This window comes from Rhinolophus hipposideros (genome assembly GCF_964194185.1).
Source record: "Rhinolophus hipposideros genome assembly, chromosome: 7".
Lineage (NCBI taxonomy): Eukaryota > Metazoa > Chordata > Mammalia > Chiroptera > Rhinolophidae > Rhinolophus > Rhinolophus hipposideros.
This window is the reverse complement of record NC_138053.1, coordinates 1,290,650-1,311,601: the sequence shown is the minus strand read 5'-3', so window position 1 is coordinate 1,311,601 and position 20,952 is coordinate 1,290,650. Positions and strand designations below refer to the sequence as shown.

The window sequence follows — 20,952 nt, the reverse complement described above, 5'->3', positions numbered from 1 at the left end:
TCAAAACCAATTCCTAAAAACCTAAAGTGCTAAATCAGTGGTTCTCAATTTTTTCCTCCCCAACCCACATAAAGAATACATAACCGTGAACAACACCAAGATGGTAATTTCAAGATGGGGATTTCATTTAGAAGCGTCCCAAAGGATATTAATCGATTCTGCCCCTACCCGTAATGAGGTTATTAAACATTGCTCAATAAATTATCCAATTGCTCTGATTATCTCGGAACGATATACATGGTAGTATTCAAAGACACTGCTAAGTATAAGACCAGCTACCAGAATGTCGGAGTAGGTATAGGACGGGTGGGCGCACCAGCCAGGCAGGCCTTCAGAGAAACTGCTGAGAGACTGCTGAGCAGTCTGGCCCTGTGCGACTACCAGCAACTCCTCAGGGGCTGGCTAACAGAGGATTACCTTTTCCACGAGTCTGCATTCTTTCAGCCATATTCTGGTAAAAATCCTGAGTGCACTCTGATTGTTCCTCGATGCTTAAATCCTGAAACAAAGGGAAAAAGAGGTTGCTTGGTAGCCAAAGAAAGATCAGGAGTAAAGCTTTAAATTTTATGAAGTCTCCAAAACTCACTCCTTAAACTGGTAGTAATCTCAAAAGTACTTACAAATTATAATATATAACTCTGCAGGGGAGAGAAGCTTATCCGTAAATATTAATTATAACATCCACGACCTCTCATTTCTTTTTATCGTATATACATATTCTTACATGGGTATGAGGTCTGATAACGAAGTTCGCAAACTCATCCTAGAAAAAGTACTACATACCTCATTACTGAATATCACTACATTCACCTATGAAGTACTCCCCTTGGGAATCTATGCACCAGCACCTAGTCTACCCTTCAAAGCAATTTTGGAACTTTTTCCTGGAATGGCCATCAGACCTGTCGTCGTATGACTCTTAATGTCCTGAATGTTATCAAAATATATTCCTTTCAACATTTCCTTTATCTTTAGGTAAAGAAAGAAGTCATTGGGGGCCAGATCAGGTGAGTAGGGAAAGTGTTCCAATTGTTATTTGTTTACTGCCTAAAATCTCCCTCACAGACAGTGCCGCGTGAGCTGGTGCATTGTTGTGATGCAAGAGCCACGAATTGTTGGCACAAGTTCAGATAGTTTTAACTTTTTCACGCACCCTTTTCAGCACTTCCAAATAGTCAACTTTGTTAACTTTTTGTCCAGTTGGTACAAATTCATAATGAATAATCCCTCTGATATCAAAAAAGGTTTGCAACATTGTTTTGACTCTTGATTTGGACTGACGACTTTTGTGGTCGTGGAGAATTGGCTGACTTCCATTGTGCACTTGATGCTTTGTCTCAGGGTCGTATTGGTACACTCATGTTTGATCACCAGTGACAACACGGCCCAAAACATCATCTTGCCTCTCCAAAAAGTCTTGGCAAACTTTGACTCTCCTTTGCTTTAGCTCATTGGTGAGCTTTTTCGGTACCATTTTTGCACACACCTTTCTCATGCCAAGCTTTTCAGTTAAGATTTTCCTAACTGTTTCTCTATTGATGTTTACTTGGTCTGCTATGCTTCTCAGTAGTCAGGCGACGATTTTGATGCACAATTCGATGAATTTTTGCAATGTTTTCGTCAGTTCTGTTCATTACTGGCCACCCTGACCTCTCTTCATCAGTGACGCATACTCTCCCTTCAGAAAAAGTTTAATCCATTTGTACACTGCCATTTTCTTCATGGCATTATCCCCATAAACTAGGACTAACATGTCCCTGATTTCACTTCTACTCTTGTCAACTTTTTTCTTTTTTTTTTAATTTATTAGTTTCAGGTGTACAAGACAAGGTAATACTTATGTTCATCATTTATATCCCTTACTCTTGCCAAGTTTAATAAAAATTTAATGTTTGTTCATTGCTCTAACTCAAGCTCAGACATTCTGGCGACGGCACGCAAAACACACAACAATATGAATGCCACTCAGCAAGACACTGCCACACGTCAACATGAACACAGCTGTGAGACACTGATACACCAAGGTTATGAAACCTTACTGAGCTGTTTGTACAGTGCTGCCAATGTAAGCGCATGGTGGCAAGTTCGCAAACTTCATTGGCAGACCTCGTTTTAGTGTATTCATATTGACTTGCAAAGTATTCGTAAATTTTATTTTCCTCAGCTAGATCCCAGATATAATCCTTAGTCTTTTAATTCTTTGAATAAACCTCTAACTTCCTATATTATATTGTTATTAATATTTAATCTTATTTATTGCTAGTCTTTAAAACTGCTATTTTTAAATAATGTCCTAGGCTTTTTATTACTAGCATGTTCTGCCCTAACTGAATTTTGTGGACTTTATCTCATCATGTTGCTAAATTTATCCTCTATTAGTATTGTGTTTTCCCTTGGATGTTCCTGATAAAATGGGGGGGAGGGGAGTCTCTACATGAGCATGCTGGCTATGTGAAATACATGGTTTCCTTTTGGTGTTGGCAATTCCTAATGAGACTTCAATCTTTTGTTTCCTATCTACCCCTGATCTATGAATTGATCAAAACAATGTATTGTACATTTGTCAAGCTTCATCTTTGTACAAAAAAGATCACTAGCCAGATGCGCCCATGGACTGAACGATTTGGAGCCCCCGGCAAACACCGCTTCAGATGACTGGTCTTACTACCAAGCCTAGGCCTGCGCGGAGACAACCAAGCAACAGCTACATGAAGCGCATGTCCATAGGGATGAGTTTATAAATCCCAGATATCATCACATTATTCACTTGCTCTTATTCTTCTTTTAAATAATTTTATAAATCTCAAATCCTTTCAATAAGCAAACTGGGTTTAAATAAACAGAAGATGGACTACCATATGGAGTTTATGAGATGAAATTTTTTTACTATTAAACCTACAAATCTAATTGTATTTTTAACATGGGGGACTTTAACATTTTAACTGTGATATTTTAATTTTCCTTTATGATACTACAATTTCACTTGTTATTTTATGCACTTTTTGCAATGGATTATCTATTCTTTTAATCTACCTAGATAGCGTAAACATGGTTATCTTTCATTTGCACCAAATCTTAACACTTAGAACAAACTACATTCATTCTTATGATTGTTATTAGCACTAACTTCTAACTAGAAACAAGGTAACCTCCTTGTAGAGGCATAAATGGCCTGTTTTCACTGGTGCCAATGAGTGACCTATTCCTCCCACAGCTCCACACAACCACTGTAATTTTATGTTACAATTAAGAAATTTTTTTCCTATTTCTACACACAGATTTACACTTCATTACAGTGTATTTTAATGATATAAAACAACTCCCCTGCCACTGTCCTTGTGTGCTGCTTTGGATTCCTTACAGGCCTCACCACTATGTTGTATCATATGGTGTACTGTTTGCTGCACTGCTCACCACCATATCCTCAGTGCCTGTAATGGAGCCGGGCGTAGGGCTAAGTGCTCAACGCTGGCTCAATGAAAGAAGGAATGAATGTGGCCATTCAATACTGTTCCTCCCTTGATAATACTATGAAGGTGTTGGGAGACAATTCCACATCGATCTTTTATATTTCCATACATCATGTGAGGAGAGGCACTGACTGCCTTTGTTCTGTACTCTTCTGTTCTGTAGTCAAGGATAGCTGTGTAACGAATAGCCTTGAAACAGAGAGAGTGCCCCCCTGAAGTTAGCATAATGTTGCCCTCTGGGGCAAGGTCAAGCAAGCTCGTGCCCAATATAAAGACCTACTTCTCTAACAACTCGCTGCAACTGCAGGCATTACGTGGTCTCCTCTGCACTGCCATGTGGGAACTGACACTCAGGGAACTGATACAAATGCTGGTATACTCCGGCTACTCCCACTGCTGTTAGAAACTGGTCTTTTTTATGACCCAAGAGACTTGTGTCTTCTGCCAGTATCCATGAAATGATGGCAGGCTAATTTGTTCACTTGCAAGTTGGGTAAATCTCCGGTCCTTCAGAGTTCTTTCCAAAGAGCTAAACGATAGCAGGTTTGTGTTGGTAAATTCTTTCAGGGTCTACAAAATTCCAAAAGGTTTTTTCACAGTTTTCTAAGAAAAAAATACAGCTTAACAGTGTAAATGAACCCTTCTCCTTAAGTGTTCTCTAACCATTGTCTAGGATCATCTTTTCTATAATGTCTATATAAAGTCTTTTTACATTTTTTTCTAAACTGTTTTTTCTTTGTAGTTTACTGAGAGGCTCTGTATACTTTCTTCATTGACTGGTTGAAGTCTTTTTTTTCTTTCGCCTCCGGTTTTGAGTCTTTATTTGACTATTTCTTTAATTCTATTTTCTATTTCATCTGGATCTCCCATCTACAGAAATTGGATCTCCGTGATCATTTTCTGGGTTTATTAAGTTTCTGTTGCACTGTAGTTAATTAACTGTTTTGATGTATTTAGGTTTTAGCTTTCATGTCCTTATTTTTTTATATTACTAGTTTCTGCTGCCATCAATATTTTTTTAAGAAGAATAAATATATTAAGGCTTTAATTCTCTTAAATAAAATTTTAAAAATTTAACATTAACATTTAAAGTATACCAAGCCTGCAGTCGTGATATATTGAGATAGTCTGTCTTACCAGGGAGTATTCGTTGAGGTCATTAGTAGCTAACTGAATACAGATTTAAACATTTCTACATTTAGATGAACAAAACAGAGTAAAAGTAATTGATTTTGTCAAATTCAATTACAGGCAAAATAAAGGTGGTGAGAACTGTTAAGGTACTTATGTTCATTTTACATCTCTAAGGAAAAACCAGTAGTTGATCATTTTTAGCAGCTGGATAGTTATTAATTACAAATGAATCCACATACGTTCTTCACAAAGGTCACTATGAAATTTTTTTTAGCAAAAAAAGTTTAAATTCTAGCTTTTCTTTCATTGAATGAAATGTGGTATGGGTTAAGTATTCCAGTAGCTCATAAGCTACAGTGAGATGCAGAAGAAACAGTGCAGTTGAGCACAGCCAGGCAGCCAGAGTGGAATTCCCGAAGACACTGCATTCATTTAAAATACCTCGATGTCACCAGTCTGGGCAGATACAGCGTTATTCATGATACTCTAGGCTTTCAGTAGGGTTCCGCTGGCCTCTTCTGTGAGTATGTGAAGCTATTCAACATGAAACACTAAAAAGCCATGAGTAGGCTCCTGAGTTAGAGTTCATTAACACAAGGGTGCAGTTGTGTGTTTAGCCACTGTTTTCCAACAATGTTTCAGAAAAGCTCAAAAGTATTCATAGATGAGAAAAGTGAACCAGACTTTCAAGAGTTAACAGCAGTTAAAACAAAAACAAAAAACCAACAGCTCTTCCAGACACAGCTAAGCTTCTTTCACCATGCTCACCAGGATGGGTCTGGGGGTGCCCTGTGCAGCCTGCACCCTACCTTGTTAACCAGCACGATTGAGCCTGGCTCTTTCCTCTCAACCAGCATGTGGAACAAGGCCTCATGCCTGTAAGGGTCAAGCTTGGCTCAATCTGAATTATAACAGTTCAACTTGAGCAAGCCCTGCCTCATGAACAGCTTCTGAATGGGGACTTCAAGTCACCATGAGGCCCTCACAGAGTTTCTTCAGATGAGTATCATCTCTGATTTCTTCTTTTGGAACACACTGTTTTGCCTCCACCAAAATGTCTGCAACCTCTGACAAGTCGTTGCAAAAGCCCCAAATACCATGCAATCTGCCTCCACCATTCTGGCTCCTCTGCAACAGGTTCTCAGTACTAGCCAAAACTTGCTTATATTTTTCCATAGTCTCTTTCAGCTGCTCTTCAAACTTCATGTTCTCTTCCATGAGTTTCTTCTCTGTAGAGCGAGTATCTCTCTTCTGTTCCATTTTGACCTATGTCCTCTTCATTCTGGCCATTGTTCTTTTGTTTTATAGCTGTGCACAACAGGAGAGGGCCTTAGAGACAACACCAAAGCTGAGAGCCTGCATCTCTCCAGCCTCCCCACGGAGCCACCATGGCTGCCCTCCAATGTTCTATGTTTTCTCTCACACGTCACCGTACTCTTGTACGACATGTTCTTGATTATTTTCACTCATCTATCGCTTTCAACATAGGTATCAACTCTTTTATCTACTTTCGTTTCTTACGATGTGTAGATTCCAAGAGCTGAGATCTTTTCCCATTGTCTTGTTCCTTCACTTCTCATCCTTGCTGCTTCTATTGTAATTTTAAAATTGGGACCTGGGTCACTGTCCCCCTCCCCAAGATTTTCTTACCATAATTAAAGACTATTTTGTCAACTAAAGTTACTGTTTTGGATACATACTTCTGTTCTCTTAACAGTAATTACATAGCAGGGCAAACTACTCCTTGTATACACATATGGCTTAGAATAGTGAAGTCATTTTAAGGTATATAAGAATACCTATTCTTTTTATTTATTCTGGGGAAAAGAAGGTAAATGAAGATATAGCCGTGTTTTAAACTATACATATTTTTTTCTCTTCAGTCAGGTTTAGAAAACGTTTTTCAAGAGAATTACTATCAGAGAATTTTAAGTTTATATAATATAATCAACACCAAATTTATATAGAATAACAGGAAAAAGGATAGGGAAGGCAGCAAAAGGTCTCACGTTGTGCTTGACGGCTTCCTTAATAAAGAAAAGGAGTATATTTGAATGACAGCTAATAAAGGAATCTTGTTTTTAAAACTGCACACTGAGAAACCCAGAAAATCTGTTTATTAAAATGCTTTAATGTAATGTTCAATAAATTAAAGGGTCAGTATTTTGAGAAGTAGAGGGTTACACCGGCTATACTTTTAAAAATAGGGCGGGCTACCGTTTCAGAATAGGGCATAATTCATCTGAGGGATATTAACATTTAGCAAAGGCAGGATTTAAACAGTTGGGCAGCAATAGAGTTTCTCTAGGAGCTTCATTTACTCTGATTTAACTATAGTCTGTGTGTTTTGAAGATGCTTTCATATAAATAAATTAGTGGGAAAAAATTATTTATAAAGCCAGGGATCTCATTAAGTTAGAAAATATAGTTTTCTAGTTTTGATAGGAAAGGTTAACATCTATATATAATGCTTTAAAATTGTCCTGGGCACATAAGGTTTTATCAAAATGACAAAAGGAATTTATATATCCTTCATTTCACTGGTGACCATATACATCCCTGGATATGTGGCCACTCTTAGACCTAGCTGAAGCTTGGTTCTTACAGTACGATTCTTATAGTTATTTTGTAATGATAAGAAGTTTAAAAACATAAACCTTATAAATTCTTCTTAACTTCTTCTTCATACACCCCTCTGATCCCCTGGCCATTTTTTCAATTTAATTTAAATTCTTGCTATGGTGACTTCTAAGAACAAAAAAGTAGCTGATAACAATTGTATGTTCAACACGAATGGATTTTGCATTAATGATGTAGCTGCCTGTCTTCTTTGCAATAGAAATATCTTATTTTAAAGAATATGACAGGGTCTATAAAGCAATACATATTTTAGTATTAAGCATCTAATAAGATTAATCAAAAAAGAGAAAAATAAACCAGCTGCTGAAGAGTCTTAGCAAAAAACAGTACATATTGAACAGTAAAGCATTACATTGCAGTACTGCTGTGTTCTGTGAATTATGTAGGAGCTAAATGAAATTTTCGCCAAAATTTCCCCCCTTAGGATAAGAAAAACTCTTTAAAACGTCTAAATACAGAGAAAGGGTTTCCCAATAAAGATGAAATGGCTGAAAAAAAACTTTTAATGCAATTCTGAAAATATTTAATTTTCTAGACTTGACCCATATGCAGAAAAGGTTGCTCACTACTGGCATACATTAGGATTGGAGAAAACAGGAAGGAAGTGGAAAAAGATATAGGCAAGAACAATTCAGTGTTCTGAAACTCAAAAATGTGGGGAAGAATAATACTGTGGGATGCAGTAAGAATCATCAGTTAATGGCAATATCAACGGGGCCATTTCAAACAGACAAGAATGAATTTTCATATCAAGTAGATCATTAGAGTAACATGACTAGAAAGTTCAGTTGGCAAGAATAATAAGGTTTTTAAGCAGTTTTGATGAATTGAGTACAGAGAGCACCTTGCATTGTGACATACTTCATTTCCTCACAGGAACTACAATTCTCTCAAGAGATTTGTATGATTATATGATTTGAATCTAGTCAGGTATAAGGTTGCCTCATTCGGGTATAAAAACTATTTCACTTACTTGAAACAACATTAAGTTGCAGCTAAAGAAAAAAGGGCTTCCCCAGAGACATTTGGCTTAACAAACGTCTCTTCACTATCAGATAGGTGTTGAACATACATGTGTAGGACTTGGCCACTGAACCATGAAACACTTAGTGCTAGTGTAGAAATGGAAAACAGGTTGCACAGTGGCTCTTAAAGAGGACTCTGAAGCCATATCCAGGTCTCTGATATCAATTAACAATGCCTTGAAAACAGTTAAGTATGGCAGTATCTGCACCAGTTAATTACCTCTTTACTTTAGTATATTGATTCAAAAGTCAACTAAATTATTATAGAACACAGGCACATTACACTTCTGAGCAAAAGAAAAATGAACAAATCTGAGCTAAGCAGTTTAAAAAATTTATAGTATTATACAGTGTATATTCTATATGTACTATAGTATAAATATTCTCTAAACATTTCATGTGGGCTAAAGAACCTTAGTTTTTACTTCTGATAAAAAATGAAAGTTGTACATCACACGAACTCCGAATTTTTTCATATTAAAGAAGTCTATCATTGCTTCTAACGCAAAACATCAATGATATCTTGCTTGTTTTAACTCCAAATGTCACTACTGCTTACAAACACTTTGGGTAAAAAATGAGGGCTGCTTATTTATTCTCAGTGTAATTGCACACCAAAAACCGAGAAAGCTTCTTTTCTCCTTTACAAACTGAATGCAGTATTTAAAAAATATTTTGACAGACGTCAACTGTTTATTAGCCTACCTCTGACCACAGGTAAAATAGAGCTAAGCAGTTAATCACCTTGCTGTTTTTCTAATTCCCTTTTCCTTTCTCTCCAAGACTTCCTGACTCCATAGAAGGACTTTTAGAGCTAATTCTGAATTTAATGAGTGAAGAATGTTACAAATGAATTAATCACTATTTACAAAATGAGTCCCTTTACAGTCTTATGAAATACTGTAACTGAAATTATGGGTTAGAAATTAAAGACGTGTGGAAGACACAAGTTCTAGTTCTGACACTGGCAGAATCTGGTTGTGTAATCTTGGTTAAGTCACTTATCGTCTCTGGCTCTCAACCTGCCCATCTATAAAACAAAGGGACTAAAGCCAGATAATTGCTAAGGTCCTTTTCAATACCTAAGGCTAGCTTTCCCTTCTCTACCTTAACAATGAGAGGAAAACTGAAAATCAAAATACAAAACAAAAACAAAAATACCCTAAAATGATTGCTACTAGTCTAACAATTGTTACTTAAGAGCTTAAGGTCTTCTACGGCAGTTTATACTGTTTACAAGGTGTCAAGTTAGGAAGGCTCATTACTAAAGTACGCAATAAAAGTGGTTTGGATGTCACACTTTCCACACAAAGATGATTCAAATACCATTGAGTTGCAGTGGAAAAGTACTGGCCCGGGAGTCAGGTTTTAACTTGGTACAGTGGTATTTCGTTGGTAACTTAACATCTCCGGGTCTTGATTTTCTCAGGTGTAAATGACAAAATTATACTAGAGTACCTCTAAGATCTTTCCTAAAACTAAAACTCTATTTCTTAGTGGTTATTCTCAACCTACCCTTTTGTAATGCATTGCTTCCAAAAACAGCTTGGTCTGCTTATAGATGTCTTGGCCTGTCTTGTGGAAGGTCTTGAGAAATTCTATGAACTCTTTAGACACTCTATCCGTTTCAATGCTGGTTTGCCGGTTTATGGAAGGACTGGGAGCTTTGGTTTCCTGAATTTCTGCTGGGAAAATTAAAAATAAGTTTCATTACATAGAAGATCCATGCATGGAATTACTTTAAGTATCTAATTTAAGGTTATTTAAATTATGCTTAATCAAAGTTAAACTTGAATTTAAGTTATTTTATGTTTAAATATTTGGACAACTTTCCTTAAAGGAAGCTAAATCTATTTTATGAGTAGGAATACAAGTAGATAAAACTACATGACCAAAAAGATATCCCTATTCAATTAAAAGTTGCTCTATTCATATTTTCTTAGCCAAAATATATGATATTTTGAGCTACATAACCATTAATACTGAAATGTCACCACTATCTTGAACAGTTTACAAAACTAATGAACAAGTAAAATAACAAGCAATAGCAGCACAAAAATGTTAGATGACTTACAAAATGTTAGACAACCTTTCCAAATCCATTTTACTTGCTTAAAAGGTAAAGGTTAATTTGTTTATGTGGAGATCAACAATTATTTATCCACCACTCAGTTTTCAAGTCATACTGCTCAAAGTGAAAGAATCCATTCAAAGTAGCATAATGATCATGACAGAGCACACAGCAAAGAGACAGGGAAGCAAATAAAACACTGTCTGACTAGTTGGCCCCCAGCTCTCTCCCCTCTTCCGTGAATACTCTGGAAAAAAAATGGGGTCTTTATAGGACAGAGATAAGGGGACTGGAACAGAGAAAGCACTCTCAGGAGCGTGACCTCTCTCTTTGCTTATCACGTTCTAAGCCTCCGGATTTTGAACTGTGCTCTCTATTTCAATACCTGTAAGGAATTAGGTACCTCATATACCCATAATTCCTTTTTCACACAAAAAGAAATAATTCAGAAAAAAAAATCTTTTGACAGTATTAAAATCAACCTATTACATATTTTCTCAGAGTAATTTCTTATAATCTTAGCTTTTAAACTTTAGTACCTGAGATACATTTTAATGATGAAGTTGAAATTTTCAAGATAATAAAGTCATTATTTCTATTAGAGTGACTGGTTTATTCAGGTGAGACAAACACATGTCGATTACCTAAAAGAATATACTATTAGCTGTAGCAAACTAAAGACTCGACATCTCACTTATTACATAACTGGTTATTAAACTAATGTGTTACATAATTGCTTTACTTATGTTCAATTTAAAGCAAAAACACTCTTACCCCACCCCCAAACTACAGTTTAGCTAGCAGAAAAAAAGTGCACTTTATAGTTATCTTTCCATATCAAGTATTTTCCTATATTTTAAATTATCAGGTGCTACCTAACTGTGATTCAAAATGTAAAAGCCCTTAAAGAATTCAATCACATTAAGAGAAAAAGATAAAAGAAAGGAAAAAGTACATAAAAACACTGTACGTATGGTTAAAAAGTCAAGTCAGACAACAAACTGGAAAAAAACGTTTGTATATTACATCACCGACAAAGAGCTACGCTCCCCAATGTAAAAGGACTCCTATAAATAGAGAAGAAAATCCAATAGTTCAATATGAAAATGGGTAAAGAATACGAACAATAGACAGAAAGGAAACACAGATAGATCTTAAACATAGGAAATATGTTCAATCTTACTCATGTTAACAAATATGCATATTAATACTTGCATGAGATGCCATTTAAAAAATTAATAGGCAAAAATCTGAAGTTTGATGTTGATGAGGACACAGGAATCAGGGGGCGCTCTCCAGCTATGGAAGTGGGAGCATAAATGACATAACTGCAATGGAATGCAATCTGGTGATAACCATCAAAATTAAAACTACATTTATCCTATGACCAAACAATTCCATTTGTCAGAAATGTTCTACTTATAAAATTGCACATGTACGAAATGAAATATGTACAAGGCTACTCATTTTAATGCAAAAAACTGAATTGGCACAAAACAGTGACTAAAGGACTAAATAAATTATGGCTTAATCCAAAAATGCAATATCATATCATTTTAAAATTAAAAAGTATGCTTTTTATGTACGGATAAGGAAAGAGTTCTTAAATGTATTGCTAAGTAAAAAAGCAGGGTATGTGTAGTGCCATCTAGCAGGGGGCGCAGATGTGCCATCTTTTACGTAAAACAGGAGAATTGGGATAAGAATATGTGTATTTACAAATGAAAACAAAAGTACAGAAGGATACAGAAGAAACTAATAACAAAGGTTGTCTGAATGTGGGGAAGGGTGGTGGTAGTCGCTGGAAACTAGATGACTTGAGGGACTATATACCTTTCATTTTTGAGCCATTTGGATGTACCACCTATTGTTTTCAAGCAAATAAATAAATCAGTTGCAATTTAACTCAAAACAAAAACTTGCAGCATCTTTTCTGAAACATTGTTTATCAATATGGAGAACCAAAAATTGTATTTGATATCCTGTGTGACTAGAAAAAGTTCTTTTAATACTTGAAATTTAATCCTTCAGTCAATCTGATAATTCCACTCCCAGTCATGTTGGAATAATATGATTGGGATTCCCCTACTGCCTTAAACAACTAGAAAATCAGACAAGAACCATATAACAAACAACAGTTTTTAGACACTGAACAACAGGCAGATGGGAGAGAAACCCCTACAAGAAGAGGATAAACATGGTAAGTGCTACAAGTGGCCCAGTTCACTGCTGGGAGAGTTTTTAGGCCGTGGTTCAGGGACAGGCAACTCAAACAGAGCTTAGCCAATGTGCTGACTTGGGGAAACAGAGTTTAGAGCACAGGGAAGCCAAAGTCATTAGAATTGGCGTGGCAAAATACAGAGAGGGTGGGGCTGCACAGAAAAAACTCCAGGTAACTGCAAAGGAATTCCTTGAGTCTCTGCATGCTACACATGTCAGAAAACTAACCTACTGGGTAAAGGAGCAGGTAGAACAATCCCCAGAGCACATATGGCTGAGAGAAATTCGTTTTCCGAACAGCCAGGAACAAAGAGCATCAGCAATGGCCAATATGTGGGCAGATAGAGAAGACATTTTATCACTTAAAAATTTCTTTAAAAGATAATTAACTGTTTGAAGCTAAAGCAATAATAATGGATTGTGGGATTTATGTCATATGTAGAGAAGTAAAATGTAGGACAACAAAGGATAGGAAGAAAAAATATAAGAATACTGTTGGTAAGATTCTTATATGTAAAGTGGTATAATATTATTTAAAAGTAGAGTAGTAAAGATGTATTTTGTAAACCCCAGAACAATCGTGGATGGGCGGAAGGAAGGAAGGAAGGAATAAAGGAAGGAAGGAAGGAAGGAAGGAAAAGAGGCAGTGAGGAAGGGAGGGAAGAAAGAAGGAAGAAAGGAGCTAAGAAGCCATAGTGGAGATGAAGATATACTCATAAAAAATAGTCTATCAAAAATAAGTCAGGAAAAGAGAAAAAGAACTAACTACAGATGAGATAAAAAGAAAACAAAGAACAAGATGGTAAATTTAAGCCCCATCTTATTAAAAAATCGCATTAAGTAGTCTAAACAGTCCAATTAAAAGTCAGAGGTTGTCAGATTAGATTAAAACCAGATCCATAGGCCGGCCCGGTGGCTCAGGCGGTTAGAGCTCCATGCTCCTAACTCCGGAGGCTGCCGGTTCGATTCCCACATGGGCCAGTGGGCTCTCAACCACAAGGTTGCCGGTTCAACTCCTCGACTCCCGCAAGGGATGGTGGGCTCCGCCCCCTGCAACTAACAATGGCAACTGGACCTGGAGCTGAGCTGTGCCCTCCACAACTAAGATTGAAAGGATAACAACTTGACTTGGGAAAAGTCCTGGAAGTACACACTGTTCCCCAATAAAGTCCTCTTCTCCTTCCTCAATAAAAACAAAATCTTTAAAAAACAAAACAAAAACAAACCAGATCCACGTATCTGCTGTCTATAAGAAATCCACTTTAAGAGTAAACACAGACATGTGAAAAACTAAAGAAATGAAAAGGATATATCATCCAAACAATCAAAAAGAGCTGAAGTAACCTTATCAATATCAGGCAAAGTACATTTCAGAACACAAAGCATCACCAAGGATGAAGAGGGGCATTTCATAATGAAAAAGGGGTTAATTTTTTAACAAACAGCAATCCTAAATGTGTATGCAACTAATAACACAACTTCAAAACACATGAAGCAAAAATTGCTAGAACAGAAAGAAGAAATAAAAAATCCACAATTTTATTTGGAGAATTCAATACTCCTTTCTTAGTAATATCTTACTGATATTACAGGTGGTAAAAACTATCCGTAGGCAGAATACTTGAACAATGCTATCAACCAACTTGATCTAACTGACACTTATAGAACATTCCACTCAACAAAAATGAAATACGCATTCAATCTGACAAAATAATAACAGTTTACGTACAGCAAATGTTTCTGATGTGCTAAATACTTTTCCAATGCTTTTTGTATAATCCTCACAACTCTGAAGTAGTACTTTTATGACGTTTCCAAATGAAGAAGCTGAGGCTTAAAGATGTTAAGCAACTTGCGTAACGTTGCAGTTATTTAAGTGGTCAAGGCTGAAGTTTAAACCCAGGTCTCTGACTTCACTTCAGAGCCCGAGCTCTTTACTATGCTACAGCTGCCTCCTGAGGCCAAAGACAGGCCTGCACACCTTCAAAGGAACACCAGTCTCGGACTCTGGAGATCTGCAACCCAATCAAGGGTGGAAGCTCTGACCACCCCTCATCGCTTTACTTGTGCACACTCCTCCCTCTGCCCCAGCAAACCCTTTTGCCCAAAGACGGACAAGTTGGATGTTTAAAAATCCTCTTTCAAAATGTAAATGAACATAAAATGTAAGCTGAAGATACTCTGTTTGATACTATAATGGTGGATACATTTGTCTAAACCCACAGAATGTACATCACCAAGAGTGAACCCTAATGTAAATTATGACTTTGGGTGAGAATGATGAGTCAGTGTACGTTCATCGTTTGTAACAAATGCACCCCTTAGGTGGGGGTGCTGGTAGTGAAGAGGCTGCATGTGTAGGAGGCGGGGCTAGATGAAATCTCTGTACCTTCCTCTTAATTTCACTATGAACCTAAAACAGCTCTCAAAAAAAACCTTAAAATATCAAAAAAAAAAGTTAGTCAAGAGTAATTCTATTCACTAGTTATGAATTAGTACAAATTACTAAAATCAATAACCATTTCTCTCTGACCTTCCTAAAAAACCAACCCTTAATAACAGAATGAAAGCTTGGATTAGAGAGTAGAAAATGAGAGACACAATTCATGTAACAGGAAAAGGGTGTCGTAGTTTTGAACAGCCAATGGGTGTTCATAAGGATGTATGTAAAAGGAACAATTTCACATGCATTACATTTTGGCTAGGACCCAAATGGGCAACCCAAATGGGCAATCTACAATTTAAAATCTTGTTTTCAACAAAGAAAAAAGCTTGTATTTCAAGGACAGCCCATCTGCCATGATTATATTATCAAGCTTTCCATTCCTCAATCTAAACACAGCTTTAAAAAAATCTTCCCATCAAAGCTAAAATAAATGAATGGGACTATATGAAACTTAAAAGCTTCTGCACAGCAAAAGAAACCATAGACAAAATAAAGAGGCAACCAACTGAATGGGAGAAGATTTTTGCAAACAGTGCCTCCGATAAGGGGCTAACATCCAAAATATACAAGGAACTCATACAACTCAACAACAAAAGAACAAACAACCCAATTGAAAAATGGGCAGAGGACCTGAAGAGACATTTCTCCAAAGAGGACATACAAATGGCAAATAGACATGAAAAAATGCTCAACATCACTAATCATCAGAGAAATGCAAATAAAAACCACAATGAGATATCACCTCACCCCAGTCAGAATGGCTATCATCAACCAGACAAATAGTAACAAGTGTTGGAGAGGCTGTGGAGAAAAAGGAACCCTCATACACTGTTGGTGGGAATGCAGACTGCTGCAGCTGCTATGGAAGGCAATGTGGAGGAGGTTCCTTGAAAAATTAAGAATAGAATTACCATATGACCCAGCAATCCCTCTCCTGGGTATTTAATACCCCCAAAATCTGAAAACATTTATCCATAAAGACATGTGTGCTCCAATGTTCGTTGCAGCTTTGTTTACAGTGGCCAAGACATGGAAACAACCAAAATGTCCTTCCATAGATGAATGGATAAAGAAGTTGTGGTATATATACACAATGGAATACTATTCGGCGGTAAGAAAAGATGAAATAGGAACATTTGTGACAATACGGATGGATCTTGAGATTATAATTCTAAGTGAAATAAGTCAGACAGAAAAAGTAGAGAACCATATGATTTCACTGATATGTGGTATACAAAACCGAAAACAACGAAAGAACAAGACAAACAAATGAACAAAAACTCATAGACACAGACAATAGTTTAGGGGTTACCAGAGGGTAAGCGGGGAGTGGGGCTCTAGAAGAGGGTAAACGGGGTCTAATATATGGTGATAGAAAGAGAACTGACTCTGGGTGGCGAACACACAATGTGAGATATAGATGACATACTGGAGCATTGTACGCCTGAAATCTATGTAACTTTACCAACAATTGTCACCCCAATAAACTGATTTAAAAAAACAATCTTCCCAGCAGAACATATGCTTTTGCTTATAATACCACCTATAGCTACCATCCAATGAGAATTTTCTACATGGCACTGTTTTCACTATGCATCCTCATTAATCCCTGAAAATGTTGTTAGATCCTGAAACCGTATGAAATAATCAATGTTTTCCACTTTTAGCCATGAATGCACTGAGGTGAGAGGGGAAGTCACTGTGTGCCTCAAGTCCCATGGGCAAGTCAGAGGAGGAGCTGATCTGACGATGGTTCTGTTTGATTCCCAAGCCCACGGTCTTCACAACCACACCATCGTATCCCTCCTATTAGTACAGCACCTACTTATTCCTATTTAAATCAATCAACAAGTATCAGTTGAACACCTACTACATAAGGCTGTATGCAAGGCAGAGCACATATTAAACTAAATCTTTAACATACAAAATAAACCTTAAAAGCAAAATCTTCACTAAGTGTACTTGAAGAATAGTCATCAAAGACAACCTGAAAATGTCAGTATTAAAAAAGAACATGATCATATAATAAAGACAATTAACACCATTTCCAGCACTGAAGACATTTTTTATCTCAATGTCAAAAAATTTACATTTCTCAGCTTATCCAAACAATGTTAAGGACAGTTCAGTAGTTCTGACTACAGTTACACAATATGGACTAAAAGGCAGACAGTCTGTAGTACAAGAAACATATATTTGGTCTTTTCCCCTGGGTTCCTGAAACAGAACTCCTAAAACCCTTGAAATTTCTAGAGTGATAAGGGTGACAGGAACCTCTTTTTTTATTGCTAACAAGACTCTTTCTTCCATATCTGAGTTCATGCTAATGAGGTGACTCCAGCTGGGTCCTGGAAAGCTTCAGGGCTGTCTAGAAGGGGCTGGGCACCAGAGGAACAACCAAGGGATTAGGTGCTGGGACTCTCAGTCCTTTCCCACCCTTGACCTCTGGCTTTGGGGAGGGGAGAGGAAATGGAGACTTTTAATCACCAGTGGCCAACGATTTAATCAATCATGCCCACAAAAGCTTCCATAGACACCCTTAAATGACAGGTTCAGGGAGCTTCCATGTTGGGGAACACATCCAGGCGCTGGGAGTGTGGCATGCCCAGAGAGGGAGGGCATGGTGGCTTGGCACCCCTCCTCTACCTTGTCCCATGCATCTCTTCTATTTGGCTGTTCCTGAATTGTGTTCTTTATAATAAACCAGTTATTTTCCTGAGATCTATGAGTCACTCGAATAAATTATCAAACCCTAGGAGAGGGCTGTGGGAACCCTCAATTTATAGCTGGTTGCTCAGAATTATGGGTGCCCCCCGGGTCCTGGGAGCTTTGACTGTTGTCTGAAGTGGGGGAAGTCTTGTGGGACCGAGCCCTTTCCTGTGGGATCTGTGCTGACTCTGGGTAGTTTGTGACAGAACAGGACTGAATTATTGGACACCCAGTGATGTTAGATAATAAAAGACACCACATACTTACTGCCAAGGAAAATTTCTCATTGTCCTTATCAATGAAAGTCAGAAACTGATCATTTTCCAAGTGGATTCTATTTGATACATTGTGAAAAATGATTTTACCTGATAAATAATCTTCAGAGTGAACAAGAAAAGGCAACCAAGCTGACTGTACTTGCAAAATGATTGTAAAAACAGGCACAGTTATAAAATCTGTTCCAAATTCAGCTTGGGAATTGTTACCTCAGTGTCATGTGAGCACCAAACAGACCCTGATGGTTAAAGTAATAATTCATTAGTAATCCTTCAAACAATGTGATTAACACCAAGCTTCTACTTAATCAACATCTGAAATTCTGGTCTTGGGATAGCATTGAATGCTGCAAGATTATAGTTTTATTTTTATTTTTTTAATCTTACTTTAAAATAACTTTATTTACAGAAAAGCTACAAGATTATTACAAAGGATTCCTTTAAACCCTTTACCCAGATTCACAAAATTTTAAGATTTGCTACAGAACTATTATTTCTTCTAAATTTTTTCCAGAGTGGATTGTATACACCATGCTCCCTACCCCTTAATATGAGTATTTCTTAATAATAAGGATATTCTTTTACATAACTACATTCAAGCTGGCTTCTGGGTCTTTGGCCTATCCCTACCATTCTGGAGGGGACCTCTTACCCTCTCCAGCCCTAGAATCAGTCATTTCTCCAAGGAACCCTAGTTCACTTTAGTGAAAAACAGTATTAGAACGTAAGACCTAGGTAGAGGATTAGTATTTTAATTCTAGGAGCACAGCCTTTAGCTTTGTAAAAGATACACATAAAATTCTACTCAGGGTGACAATACATATTTGGGCGCTTTTAAAAAAAGACATTTTGAATGTATGAGCAAGTGTGATGTACTTTGTTAAGCTATAGCTCACTTGACCTTACTTTGGGGGTTAGAAAACTGTAAGTAAACTGAGTTTTTACAGTCATGCTGTTCCATTTACCTTCTCTTAAATTAGGGCATCCAACTCTTACTAAAATAGTCTTCAACCCTAAGGAAGGTTACTTGTGTTCTGTTTATTACCAAGCTGCCGTGATTTAAGAGCTTCCTTCTGTGCTAACAATAAAAGTGAGTAAAATATCAAGAGCAAGGCAGGATCAGGTATTAATGAAGTGACATAAAGAAGACAGAACACATAGATCTGTGTTAGTCTAGACCCAATAAACTAACACTGCATTTAGTATGGGCCAACTTTATCCACATGCAAAGGCCAATCAGTCTGAAATGCCACGTCGTTCATCTGTTACATAAGCAATACATGAAAGAAAGAACCAACAGCATTCTCTTTGTATCCATACAGACACAGTGAGTTTTTCAACTCTTTGAGGTCTTCATCCTCATATACTTTCTATAGACAAAAAACAAAACAAACAAACAAACAAAAAAAAACCAGGTAAAGATCAAAAACCTAAAGTAAAAATCTATTATTCTAAAAGAAAAGAAAAAACATAAGAAATCTTCCATATAAAAGTTTTAAAATAAAAATAACTTGGAATTGTTTCTTTTAAAGTACAAATCTTTCTATAATTCGATGCACATTGTCAGAGCTCTCAGGACATTTTTCAAAACTGCCCAGGATGGTCAGTAAAAGTGCGTGACTATCATGCACGTCAGTAACAGAAACGTCACTGTATACCTATATAGATGTAAATACAGATATAGATACAGATACACACACATATACTGAGGTCAAGGGATATCATGGAAAAAAAAACTGAACCAGGAGTTAGGAGGCCTGAGTTCTAACTCATCAGCTCATTACATGACCTTGGGGAAATTAGTTAACCTTTATGGGCTTTCATGCTATCATTTGTAACACAGTTAGAGCTCATGGTTTTATCACTTCTTTATTACTTCATTTTTTGTCATATACCATTTCACCATGTATCGTAAATGCCTAAGGTTAGTGAGACTTTCCCAAAGCAGGAAACAGAATTTAAGCTAAAAAGAAATGAATGGCTTTGACCAGTACCGTTGAGCTGCTTACTAGCAGAGATATTCTCCCAGAAAAACAACATACGTATTTTTAAATAGCTAACAATTAGTAGAGACTTATAATGTGTGTCAGGTACTGTGCTAAACTCTGTAGACACATCAACTCATTTCATCTTCAAGACATGTCTCTGTAAGAATTACTGTCCCTCAGAACACACAGGGCTTAAAGAGATTAGCTTGTCCCAGTCACACAGCTAGTAAACTACAAAGCTCAGACTCAAACCAGCTTACGTTCTTAACCACCCTTTATACCACCTCCTAATGAATAAATCACGAGCCAAACACATTCTTAATTTAATCTCTAACAGGTACTGATTATTTTCCCTTCTTACTGCAGGAGAGAAAACTGCTACAAGTAACAGCCAACCAAGAAACAACTTCAAATTAATCATGTGAACAAAAAGATTATTTAAAGTTAGGCTTGCATTTATTAAAGAGAAATGCTGTGTTTTTGCTTATAAGGAATCATTCCTTTTAAAAAAACAAAACAACAGTCATTAAATCCGAAAGACCAGCAAAGATCTTAAGGGGTGACTTATGTCCCTGCCTTTGGGCAGACCAGAAAACCTTACGACAACTAGGCCAGGTCGGGGGGCTGGGGATGAGACACGGGCTCCAAGAAAACAGCTCTTCCATCAGCAGCAGCGCCGGGTCCAGTCTCCCTCACCACTCCAAATTCACCGCTGAACTGAGTACAAACATGAAGGTTTAGAGATGAGCCCTAACGACAGACATCCTGTCTTGCTTTCTGCTAGGCCACGTCAACGAGCTTGTCTGCTCACTGGTTGAACAAGTGTGACTTCAGTGATAATCCTTTTGCTGGTTACACAGCATTTAAAAAATCAGGATGAATAAGGCCAAGTACATACAAACCTATGCACCATAAAATACATACCATGGGTCACATTCACCCCTCTAAAAGACCAAAGTGAGCCTTTTCCCTAA

The 20,952-nt window shown here is 37.1% G+C and overlaps 1 protein-coding gene and 1 pseudogene across 13 annotated transcripts in view; both read right to left on the bottom strand.

The window, feature by feature from the left end:
- RABGEF1 (RAB guanine nucleotide exchange factor 1) overlaps positions 1-20,952 on the bottom strand; it is a 71,586-nt gene that overhangs the window by 24,150 nt on the left and 26,484 nt on the right. For 5 of the 12 annotated variants that reach the window (XM_081053058.1, XM_081053061.1, XM_081053059.1 and 2 more), the window contains 2 exons: positions 9,785-9,951; positions 418-499 (listed from right to left, as the gene is read on the bottom strand). In XM_081053058.1, the coding sequence (XP_080909184.1) occupies positions 418-499; positions 9,785-9,951 (249 nt within the window). Of the gene's footprint in view, positions 1-417; positions 500-9,784; positions 9,955-20,952 lie in introns of all 12 variants that reach the window. The other 7 variants (XM_081053052.1, XM_081053054.1, XM_081053056.1 and 4 more) reach the window with 2 other exon arrangements.
- Positions 5,369-6,052, bottom strand: LOC308500151 (grpE protein homolog 1, mitochondrial-like; annotated as a pseudogene). Its single transcript has one exon. The product of its transcript is annotated as a grpE protein homolog 1, mitochondrial-like (transcript).